This window comes from Alosa sapidissima, chromosome 9, assembly GCF_018492685.1.
Source record: "Alosa sapidissima isolate fAloSap1 chromosome 9, fAloSap1.pri, whole genome shotgun sequence".
Lineage (NCBI taxonomy): Eukaryota > Metazoa > Chordata > Actinopteri > Clupeiformes > Clupeidae > Alosa > Alosa sapidissima.
Window position 1 is genome coordinate 15488156 of NC_055965.1, and position 14876 is coordinate 15503031.

Genomic DNA, 14876 nt, shown 5'->3' on the forward strand with positions numbered 1-14876 from the left:
ATACAGCAGTGGTTGCAGCTCAATCCTTCTTTATTATTTTTTTGGTAAAAATAAAAACAGGGCAACATTCCTTAACATGACCCATCAACAGTAAGGAGTCCTTCATGCCACAGAGAAGAAAACTAACAAAATTGCCTCGCTGTTTTCAAACAATAACTTAAGTACAGACAGCTGGTCAAGGGACCAGTGTGGAGTCTTTTGTGTTGCTTTCACAGATGTGTTCCTATTTGTCACCGCAATGACCAGTATTTATTATTAGTCGTCACGGAGTGATATAACAAAAAGGATGTAAACAACTGTTGTGGTAAAAAAAATTGAGTTGACCAGGCAACCAAATGGGTCAGTCCCAAACCTCACGCTTCTGGCAGAAAGTCTTGCACTCTTCGATGCTGCATGTTTCATGTTACTGGACTGAAGAATAACAGAATTTACTAGTTCTGTCTTGTTTTTTTGTAAATGATGATTCGGCACAACAGTTAACAGACCCTGATATAGACATGATGCCAAACTTCTTATTGATGGGGCAGCACCTGTAACAACGTACAACTCAAAACGAGCTGTAACAGTAACAATCACGGGACAGACACGTGGGAGTTTGTGTCGAAAAGCTTGTTCTTAAATGTTTAGCAATAGACAGACATATCCATGGATGGACATCCATATGAAAATGTACATGTCAGGAGTTCAGGAGCTTAAGATGGAGCGCAGTGCAAATCATTACATGACCATCCCTATCCCCTCGGATTTGAGTTATGCTTCCACGGGCCGTCATTTTTACACTTTTGGGAGGCGAGGATGAGGCCGCGTTCTGTTCTGGATGGGATTGACAACTGTGAGGATCTCTGGAGCCGGTGAATGAGATTATGGGGCGGGCTGGGGGAATAAAAACTAACGGTAGTAAATCCGACGCCTCTGGGCTCTCACTCCACGTCGTCGTCAGGAGAGGTCTGGGCGTTGACGATACGCTACGAGAAAGGAGAACATGAACAATTAGATCATTAGTCATTATCAGTGACGACAAGATAATAAAGATGCTAACATAAAGGTTACAAGGATAAGGGATAAATATCTTAAAATATCTACAAAATGCGAAAGATATTTATATTCAAAGCCATTAAGACACTTGCAATAGGAACAGAAGATGATCTGATAATGACAGCCTCTGTTCTCAGCTTTCAGAAATAGTTAAATCCCCTTACAAGTAAATACACAAATACCAAGGATTATCATTAAGTGCTTAGTGCCAAACTCTCAATCATATCTCATTCTCAATCATCAAATCTCAGTCATCCGTGCCAGTGGACCTAATAGAAAGGTAGTCAGAAAAGAGTCTAATGGTGGGTGTGGGGGTGGTTATCAAGGGTGGGAGTGGTGGGCTTTCCACATCAATAGGGCGTTGTTTTGAGTGTTCCCTAGTCAATTAGTTGAGTTATTTACTGGTAACTGGGGGGGTTGTCAGGTCTTCCCTGGTAATTGTAGTCCTTATTGTTTTAGGGGCGGTGAGCAGGTCTCTCTGTTTCATGCTTGGATCCTTGGGGTTGGGTGTGCTCATGTCATGTGCTCAAGTCGTTTAGGGCTAGGGGACTAACGGGAGTTTCCTGAGGGGTATTTCACAAAACCTAGATAAGGGATAAGGCTGGGATTTTTAGGTTATCCTGAATGAATTTAGCCTTGACTTGGTTTCACAAAAGAGATGGCACATAAGTTACCATGAAGATGTATTCTCTGCACCTAGCCTGGTCCCGACCAGGCTAACAGCCAAGCTAAGTTCATTCTAATGGTAATTATGTTATCTTATTGGTTCAGCTAGCTGTCATTCACATAAGACCTTCGTGCTAATTTTTAAGGAGCTTTATTCCATTTATAAACTATTTGCTAAATGTGTTTGCTCGCAAAACAAAACAGATTGTCTGCCTAACCATATGGTTATTATGACCGCCGCGCAGCGAAGCGGCGGTCATATAGGTTTAGTCAGATTTTTTCTTTTTTTCTTTTTCGCATGTCCAAATTTCCGTCAAGGATTCCCGGGACACTGAAAGAGTGTCGGGTAGACGAAACTTGGTGGGCATGTAACCCCATATGGATAGCATGGAAACATTGTTTTTTGTTTTGATCTGTAGCCCCCCCCCCGCTGGACTGCACCCCCCGAAAGGAGGGTAGGGCAGACACAGTTTTCTGTGAATATCTCGAGAACCGTAAGGTTTAGGTGGACCATTTTTTTTTGTATGTTGGTCTTAAGGGGGCATGTCAACCCATCCCATTACCACTTATTTCATGTATAGCGCCACCTAGTTAAAAATTAAAAAGCAAAAAATTAGGTGTTTTCATCACAATATCTCTGGCTGACATGGTCAAAACTGCACGAAATTGAAAGTGTAGGATCATTATGACACCCTCCGAATGCATGCCAAGTTTTGTGAACTTTCATTCATGGGGGGGCCTTACAATAAAATAATTTATGTGTACATTTAGTGACCGTACACCAACAAGGATTCCCGGGACACTGAAAGACCGGGGTACACGAAACTTGGTGGGCATGTAACCCCACATGGATAGCATAGAACCATCGTTTTTTGTTTTGATCTGTAGCCCCCCCGCTGTACTGGACCGAAAGGAGGGTAGGGCAGACACAGTTTTCTGTGAATATCTTGAGAACCGTAGGGCCTAGGATGACCAATTTTTTCCGTATGTTTGCCTCCAGGGGTGATGTTAACCCATTCCATGTGCATAAACAGATACAGATACGCACACACATACATTCACAGTAATCATACGTATGACACATACTCACACAGTAGACATATGTACGCATGCATGCACATGCACAAACACACATACGCAGGCAAACACACAAGCACACACCCACACACATAAACATAAACATGTACACGCACACATGCACACAATTCAAGAATTTCTCAGAATTATGAACAGGCAAGATGGGGGTGGGGTTGTATAAAATGAATTTTACATGTGAAATCTATGAACTAATCATGTTTTTGTACTTGTTGTCTAGCAGATACCAGTGAGAATTGAGTGTGGATAATGCAATTTAGTGAGACAGTTAGAATCATATAGGCCTTTCAGCGTGATTTATTTTTGTGGAAAAAATGTGCTGGACTGGGCGGCGGTCATATTTTGTACCGCTCTGCGGTACATCTAGTTATATTAATTGTGATAGCCTTATGATTATTAACATAGGCCTAGGTACTCACTTTTTGCTTATTTTATTGTTGATGTTTGATGAATAGCCTACTGTAGTTGATTAGAAGTGGAGGGGCAAGTTTTCGAAGGTATTTTCAACTATAATATTAAGGTATATCATACTATGTGCATCTTTGCAGTGGCAAGTGGCTTTCTTAATGACGTTGCGTGCCGAGACAAGGAAGCACTCACACGTGGGTGCATACGTAAATTTGCATTCAGTCGGTCTACCACGCCTACTCCTGCTGTTTTACCGAAATAGCCATGATTCCCCATTCCAAAAAGGACAACTTTACTTCATTGTGAGTCTATATCAAAAGCGGTTGTTCACTTTGTGTGAATGACATATTTTCCGCGTCTTTTTTATTCCAACTGTGGGCACTTTGGAGCAGAAACGAGAACGCGCACACATCCTGAATTACTTACACCTGGCTTGACATAGTCGCTCCTACTCATCCTGGATTGGCATTAGTGAAACGAGTTGAGCTAGGATGACCAGACAACGCTATGTCAAACCTCGCTTTATCACTTATCTTGGATGTCTTAATTCTGCCTTTGTGAAATACCCCTCTGGTGAATGGCAGGTTGTTTGTATGCATGTAACGAGTGCGCGCGCGCGTGTGCGTAATTTCACCCTCGGTGACGTGTGAGTGTGTGCGCAAAGTGTGAGCTTACATGTGGTGTTTGTGTGTACGTGAGCAAGAGAGAGAGAGAAAAAGCTAATCTGTGGTAACTTGTGGTGTGTGTGTGTGTGTGTGTGTGTGTGTGTGTCCTCACCTGGCTGATGGTGGGCAGCTTGGTGAGCAGCATCTGGAACACTGGCGGCGGAAGCGTCTGCTGGAGCACCTGCAACAGCTGCTGAGGCTGACCGCACACAGCGATGGCGTTGGTCAGGTGATCCACACCCTTCTCATAGTCACCTGGGGAGGAGGAGCAGGGGGGTCATGTGTATGTGTGTGTGTGTGTGGTCACATCACATGCAGTCAACAACCAAGCCATCATAAAACAACATATCATAACATAATAAATAACAAGCATTGCCTAAGTACATGTGCATACAATGCAAACAATCTTCCTTCTCCAATGTCACATGGGCCTACAAGGGCTGAGGGAGTATAGAGATCATCCAACACATGTCAACATTCATGTTACAGGGTCTGGCAAGGTATTGATAAGGTGGTCTCCCAGTTTGTGTTTAATCCCAATTGCCAAATTAATTCAATCAAGTCCACACTTCTAACCACAGAATTAGAATGAGGCTCTCCGTTAGTATTTGTGAGGGAATAAGTTGGTCTCACTAGAGATGCAGAGTCTGCTTCTCCATCATGTTCAATTTGGAAAACAAACAAACAAGGTGTGACAACTGAGGGGTATTTCACAAAACCTAGATGAGGGATTAAGCTGGGATTTGTTGGTTATCCTGGCTGAATTTAGCCTTGACTTGGTTTCACCAAAGAGATGGCACATAAGTTACCGTGGGGATTTATTCTGTGCACCTAGCTTGGAGGGTATGCCAAGTGTCTAAATATAGTTTAGTGACAAATCTGCAGGTAGGCCACGGCTGCCCCCTATTATTGTGAAATACCCCTCTGGGCTGTGGTCACTGGTGGATGCTGAAGCGTGAAGTGTGAGAGGGAGAGCATGAGGAAGAGGAGGAGGAGAAAGAGGAAGCATCTTACCTTGGGCCAGCAGCTCCTCTCCCAACTGGATCTCCTCCAGGAAGAACTTCTGAACAGCCTCAGCATCCTTCAGGTCCGGCAACTAAACACACACACACGTATGTGTAAATTTGATGCTACCACCGATTTTAGCCCCCAGATTACAGTGCTTCTCACCAAGAAGATGTCGAAGACAAGAAATGTTGACATGCTTCACACATTTCGGACAGGACTAGACATTAACGGATGACCGCACAAACAATCAACACATGACAACTGACTTCCCATAAACAATACAAGGACTATGCCAATGATCAATAAAAACAACTTCTATGCATTGCCTTATACTTCAAATACAGCCTAATAATAAACGTTTTTCATGCAAAGTCAAAAATCCATCAGGTAGTGTGTTCACTGTTTTAGGTGGCCCCTTACCCTGGATAGGCCAGATTGGTCCTGTTGTGCCTTCTGTTTTCTCCTTCCTGGGACAGAATACAACAAGACATTATGAGCTAAAGCCCAAACGAAGGATCAGTGAATCCTAGCAAATGTTTAATATCGACCATTCTCTACACTCTCTGTCTTACTACTTTGGAGTGTGGAGTGTTCACTGTGGGTATGGGTCAGAGATGGGATGGATAGTCATCGACTTGGCCTTGACTATTTACAGTAGCCGAGGAAGAGGTTTACATTTGGCCTTGGTGGTTGGTTTTATATCTGATTTAACTGACTTGACTTGAAGTGGCTTGAAGTTCAGTTGACTTTAATTGGCTAGGCAACTAGCAAGTGACGTCAAAGACATTTCTATTCACTATTCAGTAAGCATCTGATTAACCAAATCTCCCAGGGTTGACTAAGCCCAAGTTTGACAAATTCCTTAAGTTGTCTACCAGCATGCTGTCTTGGATGACAAACCAATATCCATGTGTAACGGGTGAGAATGGAGGTTAAGCCATCCGGATACCACTGGTGGACAAACCACAGTTAGCAGCTCAGGTAATAACATTTCAGCAACAACACAGCGAGATAGCACATTTCAATTGGCTAACTCTGATTAAGCTAAACCTAGCAACTAGCTGGAAGCACAGCGTCTCTGTAAGCCATTCCTGCACATAGGTGATGTTAGCTAAACAGCTAGCTGATAGCATAAATGCCTCGATCACACCCGGACATTTACACGAATGCCCATTAACACGTTACCTCCTGTAACTGAAAGTGAACGAGATCGGCTGTGCATGGGTACTGTGAGGTAGACACCCCCATCGGGTTTTGCTGGACGGGTTAACACTCACGTTCCCGAAGCTTTTGCTTGAAGTTGGGGTCACTCCTTCTTTTCCTGTCGAAGTAGATACAGTAACCTAGGAATAGCGCACCGCACACGCCGGCGGCGATTGTACTTGTTCTACTATTCATTGTAGCTGTAGCCAAAGCCGGCGGTTGCCTCTTGGTAACGCAGGCTACCAAGGCAGAAATAAGAGGTAAAAGGTTTGTTTTAAATACCGTAACAATAACGTTACATGACCGACAGACAATCTGAGTTCTTCTCCACGGTCGAAAAAGACCCCATTCCCTTAACGTTGTCCTTGAGGTGACAGATGAGCTGGCCTTGGCGAATGCCTGATGCAAATTACAGGGTTACTTTCGTTCGGTCAGTCAGCCACACTTTCAAGCTTTGGTATCTTTGTGATGGGTCAATTGTACGCTTGCATAAATACGGACAACATTCAGTGTTTGATTTTGCATGAAACAATTCCAGTGCAGTTTGACAAAAATCAGTAATGCAACTGTAATAGCTCTAGGCCCTATTACTGTGTCTATTCGGGTGGATATGTGGAAATAAAATTAGGTTAATAATGTGTTAATTTTGTTGACGACTTTACAACAACGCAATAAAATAAAGGAAGGCACCGTTCTCCGCGTTTTCTACTTGGCGTTTTCCATGAATGCGGTAGTAAATGATATTGACCACGAGATGGCAGTAGTAATCCACTGGTTATTGAGGTGTCTGACTGCACAGGTGGGACAAAAAATCACGTCAACCCAATGTTGTTCACCAATCTCTCCTTTCTTTTTACACCCCCTCTTCTTTCATTCTTTATATTTGTGTATTTCTTTCATTCACTTTCTTTCATTTTTTCTGTCATTCTTACTTTCTAATTTTGCTATAGCTGCATGATAGTGATTATTGTATGCCATTTTACAATGCTTACTAGATGGCAACAACGCTTCACTATAAGTTCTCTCCTTAGCAGCTTCCAGCTTGAGTGAAATGTTTGGCCATTTGGTAAAAGTCTACATACTCTCCCCAACAACAAAAGAAGAGGCGAGACTATTAACTGCTATCTCTCTCTCTCTCTCTCTCTCTCTCTCTCTCTCTCTCTCTCTCTCTCTCTCTCTCTCTCTCTCTCTCTCTCTCTCTGAGCATGCGGACCACAGTGCACAAGGTCAAATGAAAGAGTGGGTGTTTCTAAATGACATGCATGACTTCCCCTGAAAGGGAAAGCATTTCACTTACAGCAACACAGTGTCGTTTTTCTACCTTTGAGTAACGTGTGTAAAGTAATATTGATGCCACATAGTAAGGAGTTTGGTAGGCCTAAATGCTGTGCAGTTGAGCTTCCTTCACTTCGTAACTTCATATTATCTTCCGTTAACACTTGGACGGCGATGTACAGTCCTGTGCATGAGACTGGGTGGACCAGGTGATTTACTTATTTATATTTTTGTTTTCTAATGAATGAGAAAATGTTGTCAGAAGCTGAAAATGAATGATGTCATCTTCGAGAAGAGATTATGTTGGATGTGCACTCTCCCCAGTTTGCACAGGAAAAGTGTGTGGGGTGTTATATGGAGATGGGGGGGGGGGGGGGGACAGGACCCTGAATAGATGTTCGCTGTCACCACAGAGCCAGGGGAGAGAGAGGTTGCCTTGCCTCTTCCAGCTCTTCCCTCTGAACAGATGGGCAGCCTCCATCAACAGCAAGGTCCCAGACTGACTTAAAATAGCCCACCTTGGCAACGAGGTGAGGACAGGCTCAAAGACTTAACACAGATTGCTGCCTGACGAGCAGACACACACAGGGCAAGAACACACACATGCACACACACACACACACACACACATGCTTGTGCAACCTTGCACATACATGTGCTAATTCATGCAAGTAAAGTACTCACATTTTCTTGTTCTCACATACACGTGCACACTGACACGCACACACACACACACACACACACACACACAAACAAATACACACAACATTGGCTTGGTGCACTGTCTTAATCATTGAGTGTGTGTATGTGTGGGAGTCGGGTGGCCTTCTGACTTTCTGACTCTGAACGGACACCTAGGTGTTCCCTGGCAATTCGACACAGCGCACCACATCAGAAGTGGTTGCCATAGTTACCGTGTCATTAACAGGTAGGTGGGTTCTTTATCTGAAATGTCTGTGTTGAAACCTACAACCACACTGGCATATAAAGACACACTCGCACTTCAAAAAATTACACTTTGAACACACACACACACACACACACAAACACACACACAATTTCTACATGTGCAATTTAATGTACTGTACTTTTATGACCATGCACATCTTACTAGATAACTAATGTCACACCCAAACAGTCTCACTCATACGCACACTCATTCCAGTGTGTGTGTGTGTGTGTGTGTGTGTGTGTGTGTGTGTGTGTGTAATACACAACAGTCTGACTCTCTACGGTCTGACTCTCTTACTGTAGCTTATCCGCCCACAGCTGACGTCCAGCTGGATCCAGTGGCTGACAGGCAGGCCTCGGCCGACCACATCTGTCCCTCCCTCACTCCTCCCCCTCCGCGCACATAATAACATCCACATCCCCTGTTTCAATGGCAGAGGTATTACCCAACTCGAAGAGGCCCCCTTTTTCCAGGAAGGGGGATCTTTCAAGGGCCATTCCCAGTTCCCCTCTCAAATGAATCATCACGGGGGCCCCACTAAAAGTGTTAGTGGTGACACAGACACACACACACAGAGAGAGAGAGAGAGAGTTGGAGAAGTAGAAGAGAGGAGGAGCAGAACGTCTGTTGCACCGCACTGTTCTGCCTGTCTTACAATATGGTCAGTTTGGCATTCCTAATAATAGCTTAATAAAAATAAAAAGAGGCCCAGCAGGAGTGATGATTTGTCTGGGGCAGAGAGTAGGCGCTAGTCTTTTTTCAGGATGGGGCACGGGGTTGTGTGTGTGTGTGTGTGTGTGTGTGTGTGGGGGTGTGTGTGTGTGGGGGGGGGGGTTGGTATGGCTGTGAAAATAGACTGAGCCACTGAGTCATAGGAACACACAGCAGGGCTCAGTTTGCAGGTGGACAGAGGAGGAGGTGGGGGTTTGTATGAGGATCTCTGCTGATGAAGTCCCAGGGGATTTGAGGATAAAAACAGAGTCATGAGCATTCCGTCACGTCCATACCCCCCCAGCCCCCCCCCCCACAATCCCTCACAAAATCCCTACTGTGACCCCCCACCCTCTACACACACACACACATGCACACTCACACACTCCCAGATTATTTTCACTTCCTGGCTGGAGCATACTCTAACCGCAGAGGAAGCATCGTTCCCCAGGGAGAAACTGCGAGAAGCGCGTGTCTGTGTGTGTGTGTGTGTGTGCGTGTGTGAGTGTGTGTGTGTGTGTGTGCGAGTGTGTACCGGTATGTGTGTGTGGCATATGTGAAACTGGATAGGTGTGAGTATGCGTTTATGTATTACTGCTTATGCAGCACCTCATGTCTATGTAAGTCTTTTCCTGAATAGAACAGTATGAATTAAATAGGTGACCACTGAGTGACAGGACAGCCAAACTTATGTTGTCAGCTGTCAAATCATTTAGAACTTTCTCTTGCACATCCTCTATTTTTAGAGACAGTGCTGTTTTTTTTTTCAGTGCTGTTTTTTAAACTTCAGATTTCAAGCATAACTTTTGGGCCTGAAACAACTCATCCTCTCCTATGCTGGTTGCATTGCATTCTGGGTAATATGCCACAGCTCTTTCTCAGCGGCAGACCTTAAAGGGTGCAGGGAGAGTTCACTGGTGCCGTGGATGGAGTCCCTTACTACCACCTGATCCCGTCTAATCCTCCCCGGGGGTGGGGGGCTCAGCAGGAGGTCCGTCTGCCTGGCTGATGGGTGGTGATGTGCCTGGTTCCGCGGGGGCCCCGTATGTGTACTGTACACATAAGAAAAGCTAGCCAGCCCTGTTGTTAGAACCTGCCATGTCAAAGAGGGAGATGATGGATAACTTTAAGTTTAAACCAACCAGTATACATATGCTGTATATATTTTTAATGTTTTCTTTTGTCAGTTGTCAGCGATAGAGTGAGTGGATGTCAGTGTTGATATGTTATATTTATTGTTATAGTTATTGTTATAGTTATCGTTATAGAGGTATAGTCGACCAACACCAACAAAACAAACTAGATAAAAAAGGTATGTATAGGGGGATGGTAGGGAAATGCATGCAGGTCTATGAGAGAGTGGAAAAACAGATATTTTTAGACAACATTGAGCTTTATGCATCTGCCATCTGAGGATAAGTCTCTTTGAATTAATGGAGATTGCTGACTCATGCTAGTCGCTACAGGATTCACACCGACGTCACTGGATTCACACAGACATATTTTCGGGGTAACGAACACATAAAAGTTAATGGTCCAGAAATGTCTGGCCTGTGTTTCCTCAAAGTGAGTTGGAAATGAATTGAGTCAGTTGGGGCGACACATGCGATCCCTGCTGATGTGAAGCACAGAGTGTTGTTAGCTGACTCGGCACATTCTGAATTTCATCTTTAAACACTCTAACCTGGTGCAGGCATCTCGTGCTTGACGAGTGTGTCTGCTTCTAGAAGCAATTAACCTGGCGTCTGCTCTGTCATCTACAGTAGGCAGGGCGGGGGGTGGGGTGTGTGTGTGTATGTGGGGGGGAATTGCCATGGTTACAATTTGCTAAGGATACCATGGCAACACAGTTGGCACATTCACTAAGGTCTGAACATGGTGTCTTAGAAACTGATCTATGTGTATGACGTTTTGCAAAAGGGTTTTTATGACATTGAAAACCGATGCAAACCTGGAGAATTAGCGTGACGCGTTTGTAGATTTGGTGAAAGATTTTGTTGTTTGCTGTGTGGAAGTGGAAGCAGTAGTACTGCAACAAACATTATTCTTCTCTAAATTAATCAATTATTTGTTTATACTATACTATACTATACTAGTGTATGAACATTTTGGAAATGTCAATCAGTGTTTACCAAAGTTGACATCCTCAAATGTCTTGTTTTGCCACACTCCAATAATATTCAGATTACCATCATAGAAGAGTAAAGAATCAAGAAAGTATTCAAATGTAAGAAGCTTGAATCAGAGTACTTTTCTGCCACACACACACAGATATACAGCTCTGGAAAAAATGAAGAGATCACTGCACGTTTAAATATGACGTCAACTCATTCAAAATGTCACTCAGCAACCGTAGGATGACATCCATCAGAAAAATATGCAATGGTCTTTAAACTGTATATAATTGAATTGTTGACAACTGCAAGTATTACAGGCCATTTATGCAACAAAGTAAAAGTTCAGAAAATACGGAAAACAGTTCAAAACATCTGTGTAGAGTACAGACACTGCTGTCTGAGTTTGTCCTGTGGCTCTTTTGGCACCTTATCTTGCCTCTCTCTCTTTCTCTTTTTATGTTTCCTCTGTTCTTTCCTCTTCTCACAGGGTTCCATATGTCTGGCAAAGCACAGGCCCCTGAGTAAACAGTGGAGAAGAGTGATGCCATTATTGGGTGCAATCAGGTTAGTAAGGAGAGAAGTAATTTTCCTTGTGATTATTCACCCATCTTAGTCTCACTGTCTCTCTTTCTCTCTCTCTCTGGTTCTCTCACTGTGTTGGCATAGGCAGGATGTAATCATTCTTTACTCAGTCCCACAGCTGTTTTTTCTTTAGTTATTTTTATTATTTATTTTATTTTATTGTGAGCTTTGGCCGCCAGCAATCCGCCACAGAGGCTCGCCAAGCAGACAGGAACTGAAAAAATTCCGACATTCGGAAAGGTTTTGTTGAAAAAAAAAAAGAGGTCACTCTCTATGTTTTTTTTTTTGTTTTGTTTGGCGAGCCATCCAGGATCATCCAGAGCAGGAGGGGCCTTGGACTTGGAACCCTTTTCCCCTTGCAGACTGGAAGCCCTGTATTTTCCATGAACTCTGTGCGACGCTCAAAAACGCCCCCCCCCCAAAGGCCCACTTCCAAGGAAGCTATGTCATCCAATGTGTTTTCAAGATGAAACACGTAGTGGAACTTGGAACGCACTCCCACCACCACTGCAAGCTGGTACGGGTGCCTCAGTGGAGGAATGAAAGAGGGATAAATAATGAAAGAAAAAGCCCCCTCTTTTTAACGAGGCTGAGCAAGTGTTTTTTATTGTTGCTTTTGGGTGTCTGCAAGGATGAGGAGGAGTGAGTAACAGTTGGGAAACAGACAAGGAGGAAAGAGGAAGGGATAGAGAGAGAGGGACAGAGAGAAAGAGAGAGAGAGGTTTAGGAAAAATGGTGAAAAGGAAATACACATAGCCAAAGATGAGAGAGACATGGTCTCTGGGTGTAGGAGACAAAGTGCAAAGGATGGAAAAATGATGTTGGCAGAAAGACAGAGAAAGTGGTGGCAATGTTAACTACTTCTCTGTTCCCAGTGTCTCATAGTGTGTCCTGTATCTTACGTAAGTTGTTTATTTGTTAATCTCAAAAACTACAGTAGGAGGCAGAGCTTTCTGCTACCGCGCACCCCTCCTCTGGAATAATCTTCCTCCCTCAATTCAATTAGCAGACACCCTCCCTATGTTTAAGTCTAGACTTAAATCATACCTCTTTAGTGCCTCCCATAGTTAGGTATGGTGCAGTGTGGAACTTCAACCACCTCAGGGTTTTTTGGAATGGACCACCCTGCTGTGTCCTCGTGTGACTGGCACCCCAGTCATGCGTGCGATGATGGTCACTGACCATACCTGCGCTGGTGTCAACTACCCAACAGTTTTTGGTCTAATCAATTCTAGGTCTTTGGTGTTGCTTTAAGCATTCATGAGATGATTGGCAAGGTACACGCTGGAGTACAGGTGATTATCACCAGATACCACGATAAAAAATGCTACACCAGTCAACATAAAAAGGTTCCCAAATAAGGGTGGCTGTAGGCCATGGAGGAAAAAGGTGGAGATAAAGTCATTAAAAAGAGAGAGTGTGACTGTGTGTGTGAGGGAAAAGTCCAGAGGCAAACTGAATGGTAGTGGAAGAGATTGCAAACAAGAAAGAGACTCTGTGTGTGTGTGTGTGTGTGTGTGTTTGTTTTGCCCTGCTGAGAGAGTTCTGCAGGCTCCTGTATGTTGCTGGCCTGGCGGGCATAGAACATCGCTCTTTGTCTCTGTCCCTGGCAGCCATGGTGCTGCCTCTGGGCTCCAGAACCTGGCTGGTGCTGCCCTCCCCAACCCAACCCCAACCCCGGGCCCTGGCTCACGCTCCGGATCCACCCCCAACCCCAGTGCCAGAGCCCGTGCCAGGGGCCGTATGGGTGGAGCTGGTGGTTTTGTCACCGTGGGCAGACAGACGCGTCTCCCAACAGCCCCCAGCCGTCTGACTGCTGCTGAGCTCACAACAACACCAGCGCCCTCGCCAACCCAGAGGTCACGCACGGCCTCCCCAACCGCCGCTACTCCACCACAGCTCTCTTTCTCTCTCTGTTTCTACAGCTCTCGTTCTCTCTCTGTTTCTACAGCTCTCTTTCTCTCTCTGTTTCTACAGCTCTCTTTCCCTCTCTGTTTCTACAGCTCTCTTTCTCTCTCTTTCTCTCTCTGTTTCTACAGTCCTTTTTCTCTCTCTGTTTCTACAGTCCTCTTTCTCTCTCTGTTTCTTTGTTGCCCTGTCTGTTTTTCTCTCATGCGAGCTGTCATGCATGCTCTCTCTCTGTATTTATTTGTTCCTTCAATAATAATAATAATAATAATAATAACTTGGACTTATATAGCGCCTTTCATGGTACCCAAGGTCACTTTACAATGTGGGGGGGGGGGGGGGGTTAGGGCTCAAAGGACTTGGTGAAAAGAAATGTTTTGAGGTGCTTTTTGAATATGGGCAGGGACGGGGCAGAGCGGACATGGAGTGGTAGACTGTTCCAGAGTGTGGGAGCGTTGGCAGAGAAAGCCCTGTCCCCAAAAGTCCGCAACCTGGTGGGGGGGGTGGCCAGCAGGTCCTTGTCAGAGGACCGCAGGGAGCGTGACTGAGTGTAGGGGTGGAGGAAATCTGTGAGGTATTGTGGTGAGAGTCCATGGAGAGATTTGTAGGTGAGCAGGAGGATCTTGTAGGCGATGCGTGACTTGACTGGCAACCAGTGGAGCTGTTGGAGAATGGGAGTGATATGCTGCCAGGGCTTTGTGTGGGTTAAAACCCTGGCAGCTGAGTTCTGGACATACTGGAGTCTGCTAAGGGCCTTGGTGGGCAGTTCAGACAGGACACCATTGCAGTAGTCCAAACGGGAGGTGATGAAGGCGTGGATGAGTGTCTCAGTTACTGAAGGTGTGAGTGAAGGCCGGAGTCGTGAGATGCTTCTGAGGTGGTAGAAGGCAGACTTGGTGACATTGTTGATGTGAGAACGGAAGGAGAGAGTGGAGTCCAGAATAACACCCAGGTTGCGCACCTCAGTAGATGGGGAAATGGAGCAGCCATCCACAACCAGGGCCAGGTCTCCAATTTTCCTGAGCAGTGGTGCAGGGGCCACTACCATGAGCTCTGTCTTATTACTGTTGAGTTTGAGTAGGTTTGTGGTCATCCATGATTTGAGTTCCTGCAGACAGTTGACAAGTTGTATGGGTGGGAGATGGGAGGAGGGGTTTGTGCTGATATAAAGCTGAGTGTCATAGGCATAGCAGTGGAAGTTGAGTCCATGTTTACGGATAATATGACCCAGGGGTAACATGTAGATGGTGA

At 44.9% G+C, this 14876-nt stretch overlaps 1 protein-coding gene across 1 annotated transcript; it reads right to left on the reverse strand.

The window, feature by feature from the left end:
* Positions 1-12: 12 nt before the first annotated feature.
* tomm20b (translocase of outer mitochondrial membrane 20b) lies at positions 13-6449 on the reverse strand. The gene is made up of 5 exons (XM_042103388.1): positions 6155-6449; positions 5298-5344; positions 4884-4965; positions 3982-4124; positions 13-965 (listed from the first exon to the last, which is right to left on the reverse strand). The coding sequence occupies exons 1-5, from the start codon at positions 6273-6275 to the stop codon at positions 921-923; spliced, it is 438 nt and encodes a 145-aa protein (XP_041959322.1). The 5' UTR covers positions 6276-6449; the 3' UTR covers positions 13-920.
* Positions 6450-14876: the final 8427 nt, after the last annotated feature.